This window comes from Numida meleagris, chromosome 6 (genome assembly GCF_002078875.1).
Source record: "Numida meleagris isolate 19003 breed g44 Domestic line chromosome 6, NumMel1.0, whole genome shotgun sequence".
NCBI classification, from domain to species: Eukaryota; Metazoa; Chordata; class Aves; order Galliformes; family Numididae; genus Numida; species Numida meleagris.
Genome location: NC_034414.1, coordinates 41,943,152 through 41,960,805, shown reverse-complemented (window position 1 = coordinate 41,960,805; position 17,654 = coordinate 41,943,152). Strand labels below are relative to the sequence as shown.

The following is a 17,654-nucleotide window of genomic DNA, read 5'->3' as shown; positions in this document are numbered from 1 at the left end:
ATGTAGGAATGTTGTCAGGCCCTGTAGAGATCCAACAAGGAAGGGAAAGGCCCTCTAAAAATTAAACCTTGTAAAGGAGGTAAAGGATAACAGGAAAGGGTTTTTTTAGGTATGTCAACAGCAAAAGGAAGACTAGGGAAAATGTGGGTCCCTTACTAAATGAAGTGGGTGCCTTGGTAACAGGGGACACTGAGAAGGCAGAGATTCTGAATGTCTTCTTTGCTGCAGTCTTTATTACTAAGACCAGCCTTCAGGAATCCCAGAGCCTGGAGGTAAGAGGGAGACTTTCCATTGGTTGAGGTGTATCTGGTCAGAGAGCATCTAGCCAAAATCAGTGCACACATATCCATAGGCCCCAATGGGATGCACCAATGTGTGCTGAGAGAACTGGTAGAGGCGACTGCTGAACTGCTCTCTATCATCTTTGAAAGGTCCTGGCAAACAGCAGAGGTGCCTGAAGACTGGAGGATAGCGAATGTCACTCCAGTCTTCAAAAAGGGCAAGAAGGAAAATCCAGGAAACTACAGGTGAATCAGCTACACCTCTGACCCTAGAAAGGTGATGGAACAACTTGTTTTGGACGTCATCTCTAAGCAATTGGAAGTGAAGAAGGTTATCAGGAGTAGTCAACATGGATACACTGAGGGGAAATCATGCTTGAACAACTGGATTGCCTTCTCTGGTGTCAGTCCTGGCTGGATAGTTGGGGAGAGAGCAGTGGATATTGTGTACCTAGACTTCAGCGAGGTGTTTGACAATGTCTCCCACAATATCCTTGTTATGAAACTTAGAAAATGTGGGATAGGTGAGTGGATGGTGATGTGAATTGAGAACTGGCTGACTGGCCGAGCTCAGAGGGTTGTCATCAGTGGTGCAGAGTCTGGTTGGAGGCCTGTAACTAGCAGTGCTCCCAAGGGGTTTGCTTTGGGTCTGTTCTTTTTCAACATCTTCATCAGTGACCTGGATGAAGGGATAGAGTCTGCAGTCAGCAGGTTTGCTGATGATACAAAGCTGGGAGGATTGGCTGACATACCTACATAGCTGTGCTACCACTCAACAAGACCTGGACAGACTGGAGAGTTGGGCAGAGAGGAACCTGATGAGGTTTGACAAGAGCAAGTGTAGAGTCTTGCATCTGGGGAGGAATAACCATATGCATCAGTACAGGTTAGGGGATGATCTGCTAGAGATGAGCTCTGCAGAGAAGACCCTGGGGGTCCTGGTGGACAACAGGTTGGCCATCAGCCAGTAGTGTGCTCTTGTGGCCAAGAAAGCCAATGGTATCCTGGGATGCATTAAAAAGAGTGTAGCCAGTCAGTTGAGGGAGGCAATCTTCCCCCTCTACTCTGCCCTGGTGAAGCCATATTTAGACTACTGTGTGCAATTCTGTGCTCCTCAGTTCAAAAAAGACAGGAATCTCCTAGAAGGAGTCCAGTGGAGGGCCACAAAGGTGATTAAGGACCTGGAGCATCTCCCATGCGAGGAAAGGCTGAGTAATCTGGGTCTGCTCAGCCTGGGGAAAAGAAAACTGAGAGGGAATCTGATAAATGTTTATAAATATCTAAAGGGATGTGGGAGGCAAATGGATGAGGCCAGGCTCTTCTCAGTGGTGTGCAGCGATACAACAAGGAGTAATGGCCTTAAACTTGAACATAGGAAGTTCCATACTAATATGCAGAAGATCTTCTTTACAGTAAGGGTGACAGAGCACTGGAACAGGTTGCCCAGAGGAGTTGTGGAATCTCCTTCTATGGAGATATTCAAGACTCGCCTGGATGCCCACCTGTGCAACCTGTTGTAGGGTACCTGCTTTAGCAGGGGGCTTGGACTTGATGGTCTCTTGAGGTCCCTTTCAACCCCTACAATTCTGTGATTCTGTGAAGGCTGGTACTGAAGTTGTAGATGTTCTGAGTAGATTTCTAGTGCCAGGTACTTTTTAATGTATGGTTTCTGGACTTGAACTCTGACTGTCAGAAGCATTGGATTCCTTTAATTCAAGGCCTGATAGTCTTGGAAAAAAATAGGACAAAAGATGTGATTTCAGCCTCAGGAGAGACCCAAGTCTGGGTGCATTTCTTCCAGGGCCCTGAGACTTGGGCTTCCATGTTCAGAACACTAAGAGTTTTCAGAGAAAAGGACTGTTGCTAACCACAGGGTGATTTCACAGGCACTAGTTTAGCCCTCAGAAAAGTTATGATCTGACTGAAGTGACATTGTAGTCTCTCACATAAGTAGAAGTAAGATGCTTGCCAGCTAGAGGTCTGCAGTCAGAGCTTATTTGTTTCACCCTGTCAGGGCTCTGCCCTGGCCAATCTCTCTGCTTTATCACTGTGCACCCTCTGTGCTGGCCCCAGGGCTCCATGTCAGCACAGGCCTGGGAATCCAAACTTGGGTCTCAGTGAACCAGGCCAGCTATCCAGGCTGATGTCTCATCCTGGCCCAGAAAGTTCTTGCACCCAGGCAGGTGCCTGATGCTTGGGGCTGGGGCTGCCCCTGTGCCCCCAGCTGCCCTGTTCCTGGTTGGAGTGGTGATATTGTCCCTGCTATTGGCCTGCTCTGCTGCTCTGATACCCAGACAAGGGGGATGCACCCTTCCAGCCATGCTCTGACTTCCCCTAGACACATTCTGGTCTTTCTGGCCAGTGTTTTCCTTAACAAGCTGGTGAATGGTGAAACCAAAAGTATGTTTGCAAAGCTACATATGGCCCCAGGGTAGGGAGGTCTGTAAACTCTAGATCATATTTTTAAAATGAATTTGATAGCTTAACCAGAAGAGGAAAATGCAAGTCACTACATGCAAGAAGACACCTTCTGGATGTCCGAAAAAATAAAATATTATGCCATTATTCCTCTTTGCATTTATAGAGTTGTCTTCAGTACTTTATCTGGTTTTGGGCACTAAATGCCAAGACAGAAGTAGAAAAAGTGAGGATTATTCAGTGGATAGTAAAGAAAATTGAAGGTTTTAGAGGCATGATCCATACTAAAGGAATGGTGGAAGAGCACTGTTTAGCTTAGGGAAGACTGCGAGTATTTTAGAATGTAGAAAGGATCAATAATCAGTAGTTTTGACCACACCAGTTCTGAAAACTGATGGCAATTAACACTTCGCATTGACTAGCAACTTGCCATCCCATGTAAAATATAAACAAAAGTTCCCGTCTTCTATACTTAAATAATGTATTAAAAGTATCACCCACACTTGTACACATATACATGTTCAATTATATATATTATATACATATACATACGTATACATATGTACAATTATATACAGAACTCTTGAAACAGACATTCAAAATCCTGTATGCCCTCACTATAAAGAAATGATGAGGTTTTCAACAATGAATCACTGTTCCAATGAATATTGTTCCAATCCTAAAAAATACATGAGACAAAACAATCTCTTGTAAATCTGCAGTATATCGAATTTCTTTTTTTCCTTGTGCTTTTCCAACTCTCTCCTTTCCAGTCCCTGTTACTTTAACCATGACAAACATTGACAAAGAATATGTTCCCACTGTTACAGATGCTCCCTCTAGTGACAGGCATGGTAGCTCATCCTGTGCATATGTCAATACTGCAAGGCTCAGAATTACATTTTTGTGGCAGTGAATTTATTTAAAAATAAGATTACTCTTTATTGCCAGATCTGATACAGTATCTTGGGCATCTTTGCACTCATTATATGGCTTATATGCAAATCAGATAAACCACAACAGGTTCTTCCAAAGAAGCAATTAGCTCTAATTGCTCTACATGTGCATTCTACATGCACTCCCAAAGGGATTACAAAATATCAACAGTTAAATCTTGTAATACATGAATGAGGAAGTACTGAAAATAGGGAGATTATTGAGTAAAGAGTAAAATAAAGACTTTTCCTCTTATTAATCCACACATTCTAGACACATGCAAGGTGTGCCAGATACTACCTGTTTCTAATTTCAGTAACTAAAATAATTATTGTTCCGTCAGAAAAAAAAGAAATACAGTGTTAGAGATGCTGCTTTGACACAGCACCAGTCTCTAGACTGAGTGTCAAATAGCTACACGAAAGTATGTTATTCTAGGTTCTTGAAGATTCATGTGTGTATAACCAATTTATCTCCAACTTTAAGAGCAGGAAGTTATGGAACTTTATGGTTATAGGATTTAAGAAACTTTTGTGTTTCTCCTGTTTCATTATTTCATGGGGAAAAAAAACATATGAAAGAAAAATGAAGCTCTCAGTTGGCTGAAGACTAACTAGGAGGTACTGCTGTGTAAAGCCTGCGGTCTGTCAATTCTAAGAATATTCAGAGAGAATACTGATATGGAGCTATCTCTTGCGTTTGAGCCATTAGTCGAGAACTATGAAAGCTGTGTCTTTGCATTAAGAAAGGACAGCAGAATCACAGAACAATTGAGGTTTGAAGGGATGTCTGGAGGTCACCTGGTCCTACCCACCTGCTCAAGCAGGGAACAAGAACACTAAACAACCAGCCACTAACCTTAAGGAGAGAAAGACCATGCTGGCCTCTCTAAAAGCAATCACTGTAAGGTGACTCTTGGAACACAGAACTCTAGATAACAGAAATGCTGAGATACATATTTTTTATTTCATATAACAATATAAAAATGTTTTGTGCTTGAAAAGTTAAACAACTTCTTTAGCTTAGTATGCACATTTAAATCATTAATTTCTCGCATGTTATCCTCCCAAACTGAAATGGTGTTCTGTAGCAATTCTATGCAGTCGCATTTAACGTCCATGTTATTTCATTTCTCTTAAAGGCTTTTTGGCACAGCAGTCCATGACATTTTGCTCCTTTTCACTGCACACAGGTAGCAGATGCAGCATTTGTGAACAGTGAGGTGCCTGGCTCAAAGACACAAGTGTGAAAAAGTTGAGGGAGAAGGAAGGTTGTGCCTTCCTTGCGAGACACACAGCCTGCTGGCAGCTCACGCACTCATTTGCTCAGTGAATCAGCCAGGCTTCCAGCCTCCTCCTGCACACAATGTACAGAGCATTCACCTGCTTCATCAGAGCCACAGCTTTTGTTTGTTCTCTTTTTGTTTATTTATGTTACGTTTGGCAAACGTAAATGTTTGTAAACGTTAACGTGCATTTTGTAAAGGTGTATCTTTTAAACACTTTTATAAGCACCGCTGTACATCAAGGACTGCACCCTGCCGTAGCGGCTGCCGCCAGAAGCAAGGGGAACCCACTGGGGCCTGCTGCCCGCCGGCTACCCGCTGACACGGCTTCGGCCTCAGAAGAGCCAACGGCTCCCGGAGGGGCGGAGCCTGGCCTCCAGTGATTCCTCCTGTGAGTGTCCGCCGTCCGCCTCGTCCGGCTGCCTCGCAAGGCTTCTTGGGAGTTGAAGTCCTCCGTTCTTCCTTCCCCGCGGCCGGACTGCAACTTGAGGACTACGAGTCCCATGGTAGCTTCGCGGAGTGCCCAGGCTCCCGGAAGGCGGCTCTGACCGTCGGTGTCAAGGCGGCTAGTTCAAGTTGCCATAGCGGCAGGTGAGGAGGGTGGGAAGCTTTCGTGGGGAAGGGGCCAGCTGCGCTCCGGGGAGGTGGGGCTCAGGCGGCGGCGCGGTGAGGGCTGCGGGCTGTGCCTTGTGCTGCTAGTGGCGCGTGGGGGAGGCGCTGCCCTGCGCGGCGATGGGGCGGTTTGCTCCTGTGGGGCCATTGCGGGGCCTGGGGAAGCAGGGCGGCCCGCAGGATTGTAGGGGCACGAGCGGCGCTATGCCCGGCGCTATGCCCGGCGCTGTACTGCAGTGCGTGCGCGGGGCGAGGAGTTAGGGCGGCCGGGGACCCTCAGGGGTGGGATCGAGTATCAGTAAAGCTAGGTTACGTGTGTTTGGTGCGGACGGTATGAAAGAATCGTTCTCGGTGGTGTTGAAGAGTTCAGGGAATATGGTGTCACGTGTTGATTATAAACGTGGCCTGGAAGCACGATGCTCCTTGTGGCATCAGGTATCCGAAAGCTTTTGGCGCAAACAGAAGCACTACAAGAAAAGGTATCGTGCTGTCCTTTTCTGGAACTGCTCTCAGTCCTTATCTGGTTCACCCTTAACTATAAGTCTTCACTTACGGCTTTACCAATCAGTTACCTAGTGATGGACTAGCGTACGTGGGGATAAACAAATAGAAGCGCTTGGGAAGTAGTCAGGCTGTGTGTGCCTAACTCATCTGCTCGCTTGAGGCTGCCAGCTGCGCATCGTGCTGCTGTGCCCTGCGGGTCTCTCAGCAAGAACGTCCCTGGTGGAATAGGCAGGCGCACTGTGTGCTAACCGGGACAGCACCTGCTGAACACTGCTGTGTTTCTTACTGCAAGAAATGTTACGACCTGCCTAGGTAAACTAACCGAACACTAAAAGACCAAAATAAAAAGCAAAACCACCCACAAACGATACTAACTGTCATGTAGGTTGTATGGTTGTGAGCTGCAATCAGCGCAGGTTTTTGGAAAAAGTGATAATACTCTTCTGGTTTAAATTAATACAGCAAACATCCTCACAGAATATTTGTACAAATTTCTACTCTGTATGATTTTATTTTTTACCTAAAATAAAACTTCTATAATTCCTTTAAAAATGAGGATGTTGCTTTATATGAAGTGATACTTCTCCAACTTAAAAGTGCCTACAGTTCCTCTAAGGTTGCTTATGATAACAAGGGGTGAGTAATGCTACTCAACTATAAATGGAAAATTTTCTTCAAGTCTGTGTAGTGTTTCCTGTTAGGTTTCTGTCATTTACTGCCCTTTCTTTAGTACCTTAGCCAGTATGTACCTTAACGAGCTAATTTTGGTCAGCTGAAGACAACCCCATTGATTCTGTTACTGTAAATCTTCATTTCTCTTTTGTTCTCTTCGGTGACGTAGCTGTTCTGATTTTGGATCTTATGATTGAGGCACTTCTCAGAGTTATATTTTCAGCACATCGGTCAATTACTACTTTTCATTACGTTTTATCAATGCCTTTCTCTCTTCTGCCACGAGTTCCCATATTCGTCTAACTAGAGGTACGTATAGAACTGTGTGCAGAGACCCAGTTGCTTTTGATTTTGGGAAAATTCAAATAATTTAGTTCCTATCAGCTGAGATTCAATAACTAACCTTTGGGATTCTGCTGGCTTATCCCATTTGGTCCTATAGTGAATTAGAATGCTGAGCTGATCAAGAGTGTTTTGACATGTTTTCTCTCTATGCAGATATCCTTAAGAAGCCCCTTTTCACTAATGTCAAACTGATAATGTTGTGAAAGTTGCTATTTTTTGGGCTCTTTGGTCTAGAAAGAAATATGACCTCATGGAAGTCAGAGTTAAGCTTAATCTTTCTCTTGGAGCTGTTCAGCTCCCAGACAAGCTGTATAAATTGCATAATGTAAGGTTAGTTTTCTTCAACTCAGGAGATACTTCTGTGTGATATTCTACATACAGAGTAAATGTAATGTTCTTTTCTGCATATTTAGGGAGGAAACGAGAATTTGCTTTCTGTGAACTGCAGTTCTGAAGAATCAAATTTGTTGAAACAACACTTACTATGACTTTGTAGTTGAGATAAAATAAGCCAGGTACAGACCATCAACCATTTGCTATGATTATTAAAAATGAATGTGCTTCAAATGTAAGAAAGATAAGTGAAATACGGTGGTAAAAAGGCCTGTGGACAGATCGAGTAGATTCCCTTGGATTAATGACTCAGGGCTGGGTTTCTGATCTCTTGTAGGGCTGATCTTGTGCTTTATTTTTAGCATGGCCATTAATAGCATCTCTTCATTGCTTGGTGTCTTAAAAATATTTTCACAAACTGCTTTGAAACTGAAAATGTTAATTTGAGGAAACTGGTTGTTGAATCCATTGCTTACTGGGTTTTGAGTGATTGTGCTGCTTCTTGTGTGTAATGGGCAAGAGCAGGAAAAAAAAAAATTAGCCCTGAGAACTGACTGTGCAATTATAGAGAAATTAAGAATTGCTACAAAGTAGGTGATAAATTTTTTTTTTGAGATAAGGTTTTTTTTTTTATGCTTATCAGTGATACAAGTGGTTTGTGTGCTAGATGTGTGTGATGGATTGTGCTGTTGTCTGTGTGAGTTTTCAGTAAAGATTGACGGGGAAAGCACAGCTTAATATAGCGATTAGCGAGACATTACAGTAAAAATTAAAATTATTTCACACTGTTATTACTACCTGTGCTTTATTTCTTTTCTTTTTATCTCTTTGAAATTATCCAGTATTCCCTTTTTCCCAGTGCTCAGTGTTCATGCTTGCTTAGCCTCGTTTAGACTTCATTTCATCTGACTAGAATGAGACGTACTGCAATAGTGATTGCTGATACAGCCAGTAAGAGTGTGCTTTAGTGAGATAAGGGGAGCGAGGATGAGATAAATTCCTCACTTCAGAAAACAGCTGTGAGGAATATTGGTGTACTTAAGCAGAAGCGAGTTACATTGATTTACTCTCCTTTCATGTTCAAAAAGTTTCTATCCAAGTCTAGCAGACACAAATTTATATCCTTTTAAATAAGACTCTGGAGAAACATCAAGTGGCCTGTATCTAAAACACAGCATAAGTGTTAAATCTCATCCATGGTTTCTTTAGGGAACTTCTGTTTTAGTGGCTAGAAGAATAATATTTTACTATGGCTTTTCTTGTATCTACCACAGGACCAAAAGGAATTCAGAAGCTTGTCATTTTTTTTTCTTTTTCCCCACAATACCTACATTCAGACAGATGTTATTAGCACAAGTCTCAGTGATGGTGACTCTACGAACTCTAGGCAAACTGCTGGACTGTGTAATAATTTAAGAAAAAAAGGTCTGTCTTAACCTACTTTTACAGGGTTGCAGTTTTGATCAGTTACTAGTTGACTTTACTACAGCAGTCATTACTGACCCTAGCTTTTAACAATTTCTTCTTCCAATCCTCCCTCCTCTACTCTGCCATTCTTAATCCCCATTCTTTCCTCACAAGCCTTATCTTTTCTACCTCAGATTATTTTTGATTCAAGCAAATTGCCACAACCTCAACACATTAGTAGGGTTATGCTGAATGAAAGCTGGGTAAAAGTAGTAGTATTTCACAGTTTATGAAAGTAGCTTTTTTTTGTCATCTTCTAGGGTGTTGGATTTTCCTTTTTAGAACATTACATCATTGATGCATATTGAACTTGGATTACTATAGCTCCCAAACATTGTTTTATATTCCTCTGTTTCTTCTGCCATCATCTATAAACTTGTGCAAATGTAATAAAGAAATTCCATTCTATTATCAGGTCATTTAAAGAAAATATGTAGTAGATTTACTGTAGGTTCTCACTTGATATTGTTCTATGTGATGCAACTTCTCTATGAGTTCTGATGTTCAACCACTTCATTTCCATTTTATTAAAGCTTAATTTGATTCATGTTTCTTTAGCTTAATTTTGTAAATGTTATGAATGTTTACTGCTTTATTTGTTTAAAAGTTACCGCTACTGCCTCTTCCCTGTTTAACAAACTCTAGTTACTCATTATTAGCTCAACTGATTTGATATCAACTCATACATTGCATTTTTTTTTGAGAAAAGCTATTTTGCTAGAAACTTAAAATAGCCTACTTTAGTCTTTTTTTCTACATATTAAAATTAAGCTTATTAGTGTGTCATTTTTGGCCCCAGTTTTCTCTGCTTTCCCTTCTTTTAAAGACTTTGCATTTGCCTTCTGTCATAATGTCTTGAATTCTTGAGCTGTTAAAGATATTGCTTCTTAGACTTACTTCACACAATCAGTTTTATACTTTGAGCACAGCCAATCTGAATATAGCTTAGAAATTAGTGTGAGGCAAGAGGAGAATGATTCTGATAGAATAGTTTGGTTGAATGGAGCCTACAAAGATCAGTCTCCAACTGCCTGGCCACTTGGGGGCTTCATCCATTGTTCTGCTCTCCTGATGTCTGTATTCTATGTTTTACAGGGAGAATTTGCTTTCAGCTGTGATCTTTGCTTGGGTACTGAATACCTAGCAGTGTTGAGAATACATCCATTCTGTCCAAAAGGGGTCTCCTTCTTGCATGTTGGCCTCTACTTCATGGTGTGATAATAACTGAGGAACAGTTGGTAGATGTGCCTCTGAAGTACATCCTGCTAATGTATAAGTCTGAGTAGTCTATGAAGTTGCTTTGGGAATGTTGTATGGCTTGAATTTGTTCAGTTACAATCAGGATTTGATGTTCATTTTCTGGTCTTGCAACCTAGGTTTCAAGATACTGATGGCAGATTCATCCAGTGATTCAGACAACTTTTTTAGGGCTCGAATTGGAAGGTGGCCGCCTCTGAGGAGGGCATCCCACAACAGAGCTCGGAACTATGGTGCTGAAGAAGTTACAGAGAAGATTCATACGTTAGCAAGCACTTTACAGGTTGCTTACAAAATACTGTTTTAAAGTATATAAACAGTTTGTAAAGAAAAGTAAAATTTTCACTTCTGAAGTTGTGCAATGTATTGTAGTGATGGGAAACATTGCTTTCTGTGTAAACCAAAAGGTTTTATGTAACTGATTGTATTGCCTCTGAGGTGAAATTAGGTGGCTTGATGCTGTGTGGAATAACAACAGTATGAAAGGATAATAGAATATTGTTAGAAACAATGATGTGTTTGACAATACTGTTAATAAAATTAGCAAACTGAATAATGCCAAAAACCTTTTCACATAATTACAAGTGATGTTGAGTTTTGTAGTGCAAAATTCCAGCCTCATCTTTTACAATGTACAATTTCCAAGTTCAAAGTAAAGAAAACAGGTAGGTGGTCTGGTCTATTCCTCATAACAGAGGAAAAAAAACACAAATAACTTCTAGGTATGGAACAGCACAGTGAGAAGCAATATTTATAAACTTAGAATGGATCCACACCTGAGCAGGAAAGAGCGTTCTTCTAATTCCTGCTTCTTCAGTGAAGACAGGAGAGCAGGTTTCTGAATCTATTTTGCATGTAGGAGGAGCTGTTTAACTATCTTGTCATCATATATCACTTGAAGTGATTCACATTCATCAGTATGGAAGAAATAACCTTGTGGTGAGAATCCCTGTTCTAGCCAAAAGTTCTAAGAACTTGGAAGAGGTGGACTTGTGCATTATTGCTTGTGCTTAATTATTGTTTGACCTGCAATAAATAAATAAATATATATACAGATATTTAATACATGAAAAGAGAAAAATTTGTATTCAATAGTGAGTTTAAACTTCAGAGCTTCTTGGCTGAAAAATGATCAGCAAGCTAGAAAGTTATGAGTTAATAAAAATGTAATATGGCAGTATTTTTTTAAACACTCTCTTTGGGATCTTTGTGTTCCAGTCTAACCTCTTTCTAGCTACTCTTCTGGGAATCTGATTTTAAGCTAATGGCTTCTCAGCAGACCTGCCACCTGATCGTCCCATTCTTCATCTGGTTACAGGATTCACTGTGTAGAAAAATTGTGCTGAAGAGGAGGGTAGGACTGCAGCAGTCTGGCTGAAGACATCTTAAGCTGCCATGAAACTGTTATATAAACTAAATGATGGGATTTTGGTCAAGTTGCCCCACAGTAAAGAATACAATATATGTGTCTCGACTCAGTCATCTTTAACTTGGCATTCCTTCCCATTATTGTATAATTTTATGGTTTGTTATAAGCTGTGACAAATGCTATCCATGCTGTAGGTAAAGATAGTCTTGGGGGCTGTGTAATCTTGCAATAAACTTTAAGAAAATATGTATACATTAACAGTTATTGCCTTTTAAATAGGGTGCTGATTTGCTGCCATCAAGAAAATGTCACCTAAGAGCCTTAATAATGTTTTCTTTGACTTCTTCATGAAAGGTTTTAAGTGTGGCTTTAGAGTATCTGCTATATCTCTGCTTTCTCTTGTCTGCTTGGTGAACTTCCTTACCGTAGATAAATATACTGATCTTCAGGAATTTATTTCTCTATTTTGCCAGCAAAATAGAAGTAAGTTACTTTAAGATCTCTGTATAAAAATATTTTTTCTGGTGAGTGGCTGAAAATGTACACTTTTTTTTTTTTTGTCTGAAGCTAAGTCCTTACTGGTGTGCTGTTTAAAAACAAAACAACAACAAAAAAAACCCCACATTGTATTTTGTTCATTTAGCTTCTCTGTTCTTTTTCAGATTCTGACTACTTGAATAGGATTTGGAATTTTTCAATGCTTAGACCCTTTAAGGAAAAAAACTTCTTATTCATAAATCGGGAATAATAAAGACAACAGTAATGTTAGATTGTTGGTGGTTCCTATTTGACTTTTCTTCCTCAAACTTTTTTTTAAGGATACCAACAGAAACCTGAGACATGTTGACCATTTGCTGGGGCAATACAGAGAATACAACAAGGAGCAAACAGAAGCAATAGCAATTGTGAGTAACTTTCAGTTTATCTTATCTTAAATCTTTTTTTCCTGTTCAAAGTTGAAAACTTGGCAGTGATGGGCAGAATTTATCAAGAGTTAAGTAGATGTTGTTAATTTTTCATAGTTATTTGAGCAGTCAAAGCCAAACTACAGTGGTATATTATATAATGAAACTCTAGCAGTTTTTGAAACTTTATTACTTTTCTGGTTTATGGACTCCAAGCAGTTTATGTTGTGGTATGATAGTATGGCAAGTACACTGTGCAAATAGGACATGTACCTTTTTGCGTCAGTAGTTTTTCTGTGATTCTGCAATTGCTTCTTAATCTACCAACCAGCTTTCTCTAAATTTCAGAATAGAAGTTCTCGTAAATACCAGGGTTCTACAAGTTTGTAAGCAGGTGTCTGAACAGAGATTATAAAATAAATTAATCCCAATAGGGCAAGAGGGGTTTATAACTTTGTTTCAAACAAACTGCAACGAGTGCTGCCTTGAAACATAGATTCTAGGCAGTATTATTTCATACAGGGAAGTGAAGGGAAGAGAGGAAGTCCCAGATCTATAGGAAAGAAAGAAAAAAGGCTTCTCCCCTCCCGACAGTTTCTTTCTTGTTCAGTAGGCACAAGGTTTTCATGGAAGCAATTGGGATTATTAAGTTGTCTCTAATAACGTTTTTCTTATTTGAACACTGTGTCTTTATAATCTTTTCTTAGTTATTGAATTTGTAGAATTTCTGGTGGGAACTGAACCCATTTAACATCGTTTTTAATAAATGCTGATTCTAAATCTAGTTCAGTATCATTATTCTGGAAGGGTTTTCTATTAGGAAACATCAATGTGAGACATCACTCAAACATTTTTACTTTTAAGCTTGTTATTCTCTGTTACGTTAGGTGACTTTTGATTTTGACTCAAGTTGAAGAGAAATCTGGGGACTAACTGTCTACTTGTGTTTTAAGTACTAAAGAAAATACCATCTGATTAGTAAAAAATAATATATATATATTTCTCTGAGTTTCTGCTCCCTTTTTGAAGCAGAATTTTCTAATGTGATATATTTGTGTGAAGAACTAGCTGGGATCAGAAAGTACTCTTTCTTCTATTATAGATATTTAAGAAAAAACCTTAATGAATTTCTCATTTGAACGGTGATATGATAGATAAGGGAGTATCAAGGAATAGAGTTCTGATTAGTGACTATAAAGGCTATTTTGTTCAAACTCATGCCTTTTTAGTATCTCTCTTTTACTACCCTCTCTTCATTCTGTTAGTAACTTTTTTTTAAAGTAACACAAGCACCTTGATATGTGTTGATAACAATAAACACCTAGCTTTTTAACCAAAGAATGTTAATTCTTGACACTGTCACTACTTCGTTGTTTTTTTTTTTTTTTTTTTAGATCTCTCTCATTTCATACTGATAAGATGAAAATTAGTGCTGACAGAGTAAAACATGCAAATTAATCACTTGTAGCTTGATTCAGAGTTTATGTATCTTTATTAGAGATCCAAGATTAGTCTGTTTCAGGGTTAGGTTAGATCTGAAGACTGAGTTACTGTTGTTCTTTCTGTGATCCTCTGGCATTTTCATGTATTGGAATTTTTTTAATTGACTTGTTGAATACAAAGGTGATCTTTTGTTATATACTTGCACTGTCTTAATTTTTCCTTCATGAAACCTGTCTTTTTAAGACAGCTTTAAGAGATCCTGTATCCTAAAGTATCTGGCTTTAGCTTATCTTAGATTATGGAGTTCTGATAAAATTATATAATGAAAACATAACACTTTAGAAAGAACCTAAGCAAACTTGAAAAGGTTTGGAGAAGATTTAAAACAGTGTTTTAAGCTTTGGAAAAAAAGTGCCACCCAGAAGGACATCCAACTCTCTTAAGTTCTGGAAGAATAAAGTAGCAATTTAACCACTGTGTATATATATCTCTGTTAGGAGAGGAGAGATGATCCTCTACAAATAAAGTCCACAAAACATCTAAAATAAAGGTGTGATAAAAGTGAGAGGCTTAAAACCAAAGTTGGCTTATAGTAGCCATACTTGTTTTCTTTTGAGTATTCCTGGTGCGTTGCACCTATATTTTAAGAAACTTAATATTTGAAACTGCCAATGTTGAAAACTTGTTTTACTAGAGCTAGGAGAATATTATGTATATGAGATATAGCAGCTTTTCTTGGTTTAGTTCGTGGTGAAACTTGGCTTAAAAAGAGCTCTTATTATCTTAATGACTTAAGATTACTTGCATGCTATTGTATATGTCTTTGTTTATATTTCAGTAAATTGATTTCTTTGCAGTTAAAAGAAACACTGGAACAGTCTATAGGTCAGTTAAAAAGTCAACGACTAGCCCAAAACTCTGGAATGAGAAGTGCTTCTCTCTCAAGCTTATACCCTAGTGATCTGGATGGAGAAACACTGTCAGGTAAAATACTTGAGGTGCTTGAATGTACTTAAATTATGTCATATTGTTATTGTATGGAATGAGGAAATTAGAAATAAAAATATATAAAATATTGACATAAAGAGCTATCATTTGTTTCTTCAAAGAAATTCAGTTTAGAAATTTGAGAGACCTATATTAAGTTTAGCAGTTGTTTACTTGGTAAATGCCTATCGCTTTCCGTTATGTATTTTTTTTTTGGTATCTTGAGAAATCTAAATAATCCATTGATAGCTTCCATGGAGAAAACTGCCTTGTCTGCTGCATGAGTTGTAGGTACATGTAAGCTAAAGTTAGTCCAAAATATTGTAGCTTCTGAAGCTTACTTCACAGCAAAAAGAAAATGTAAATTTTAAATACATCAGATTATGGACATGTAGGTAAAATTATACAAGAATCAGTGGAAAAGGAAAAGGTAATATGATGTACTTTTCTGTAGGTTATACTATTTTTCTTGTACATCTCTCTGAAAATTTATATATATATATATATTTTTTTTTTTTAGGAAAATGTGTATTTGGGTGGAATATGCATTTCAGAAATAGCATTAAATGCATTTTAGGAGAAAACATTAAAATTTCCTTTTTTTCCTCATGTAAACTCTAAAGTAACGTAGTTTGAAGCTTTAGTAAATCCAGGCAGAAGAGAAGCCACTACTTGAACAAATAAAATCTGAGGAAATAATCTACCTACTCCCCCTACCCTTCCTGTGTATGTGTATATACATATACATATATATATGAATATTTTTGGGGTGTATACATCCGTGTATAACAACAATATTTCAACTGTAGAAGAATCCTGGGGACAGCTAAACAAGTATGTCCATGAATTTTAAATAACTTCAGTAGTTTGCCTGTAATGTGATCTGTATTCACAAGATGAAGCACAAGTTTTTCCCAAAGCAAAATTAAACATTTCCTGTACAAAATTTTGTCTTTTCTTTTTCTCCTCATCTTTTATCACGTAAAGGGACCCGCCACTTTATGCCTACTTCTCCTCTCAGGGATTATGGAGACTCACAGGGCAATAGACATCGAAGGTCTAGATCTGCAAGTGTTCGATTTGTCAACGAGGCTGATAATTTGAATCAGGTACTAACGAGAGTTGCTAATGAGAGTGCTTTCCCCAAATAGACAATACGTGGCTATCAGGCTCTTTGAATTTATGGCAAATGAAGTTATTCCGATGGTGAGGCTAAGGATGTTTCAGCAATGAAGTGTTCTCTCTGTGTTCTATGCAGTTTTTTATTAGATGGTAATCTCTTGTATCTATCTGTGTCACGAAGATTTGTACAATTCTGACTTTATAGATTTAAAAAAAACATGGGTGGTGTGATATCAAAAGGGATGAAAATAATTTCTTTACATTGTAGTTTCTGAAAACATCACAGTATTTTGCTTGGTCACTTGCAATTTTACATGTTATCTTTCTTTAGCAGTACATATAACTGGGCAGAACTTTTTCTCATTAGTACTGGCATTTATTAACAGGAAATGTTTGTCCTGACTGACTGTTCAAATCGTTCTATTTACTTTTCATTGAGTTAAAAAGATGATGCAGTGTCAAGGAATTAAAATGAAAGCATAGAAAAAACAAGGTTGGGAAACTGAGTTTAACAAATAATGTACTGAAAATCAAATGTGAATGAGCAAGTGTTGTGAAGGGTTGATAGAATCATAGAATTAGCAAGGTTGGAAAAGACCGACAAGATCATCCAGTCCAGCCATCCACCTACCACCAATATCCCAACTAAACCATGTCTCTCAATGCTATATCTAAATGTTTCTTGAACACTGCCAGGGACAGTGACTACATCTCCTCCCTGGGGAGCCCGTTCCGGCACCTGACCACTCTCTCAGAAAAGTAGTGTTTCCTAATGTCCAGACTAAATCTCCCCTGGCGCAACTTGAGGCCATTCCCCCTCATCCTGTCACTAGTTACAAGAGAGAAGAGGCTGACCCCCAGCTCACTACAACCTCTCTTCAGGTAGTTACAGAGAGTGATAAGATCACCTCTGAGCCTCCTCTTCTCCGGACTGAACAACCCCAGCTCCCTCAGCCGCTCCTCATAAGGCCTGTGCTCCAGACCCCTCACCAGCTTCGTCGCCCTCCTCTGAACACGCTCCTCAATGTCTTTCTTGCAGTGAGGGGCCCAAAACTGGACGCAGTACAGGAGGTGCAGCCTCACCAGTGCTGAGTACAGAGGGACAATTACTTCCCTACTCCTACTGGCAACACTGTTTCTGATAGAAGCACACTAGCTTCATCCAGGCTGATCTGCAATTCATGTAAATTTGTTATTTTTATCTGCTGCTTTCTATTTCATATTTTCTTTTAAAAAGTGTGTATAGATATTTTGGAATATCTCAGATAAAAGTGTTCTTAAGCCTTGGCTTAACTGATGTACTTTAATTTACAGCTGCATTCTTTCCACCAGTCTCTTCGTGATCTCAGTAGTGAACAAATTCGTCTAGGAGATGACATCAGTCGGGAGCTTTCAAGAAGAAATAGGTATAAAGAGAATATAACTTGCATGTGAAGAACAGTGGGGAAAAAGTTGATATGTTTCTAAATAATTTATTATTCATCTGTACATTGTACCAGTACGTCTGCACAACCAGTACTACGGATGGCTTGTTACACATCCTCTAATGCAGTATTACTAAGTGTAAATAGCAAGTATAAGTTCTGATTTGTGTAGAATATCTGGCTTCATTCCCTTCTGTATGTGTAGATGAAAAGAGAAGGATTTGGGAATTTCTGTTAGTAAAACTTTGCTACTTTTTTGTTATTGATACTGGACTTTCATGAGGACAAGCTCTC

General features: G+C 39.1%; 1 protein-coding gene across 10 annotated transcripts in view; it reads left to right on the top strand.

Annotated features, from left to right (window-relative positions):
• Positions 5,381-17,654, top strand: part of CEP128 (centrosomal protein 128) — a 96,536-nt gene continuing 84,262 nt past the window's right edge. For 6 of the 10 annotated variants that reach the window (XR_002440370.1, XR_002440369.1, XM_021402506.1 and 3 more), the window contains exons 1-6: positions 5,381-5,511; positions 10,230-10,393; positions 12,298-12,384; positions 14,685-14,811; positions 15,802-15,923; positions 17,251-17,342. Coding sequence is in view for 7 of the 10 variants with exons in the window: in XM_021402506.1 (XP_021258181.1) it covers positions 10,244-10,393; positions 12,298-12,384; positions 14,685-14,811; positions 15,802-15,923; positions 17,251-17,342 (578 nt within the window). In the remaining 3 variants the exon portion in view is untranslated. The other 4 variants (XM_021402505.1, XM_021402504.1, XM_021402508.1 and 1 more) reach the window with 4 other exon arrangements.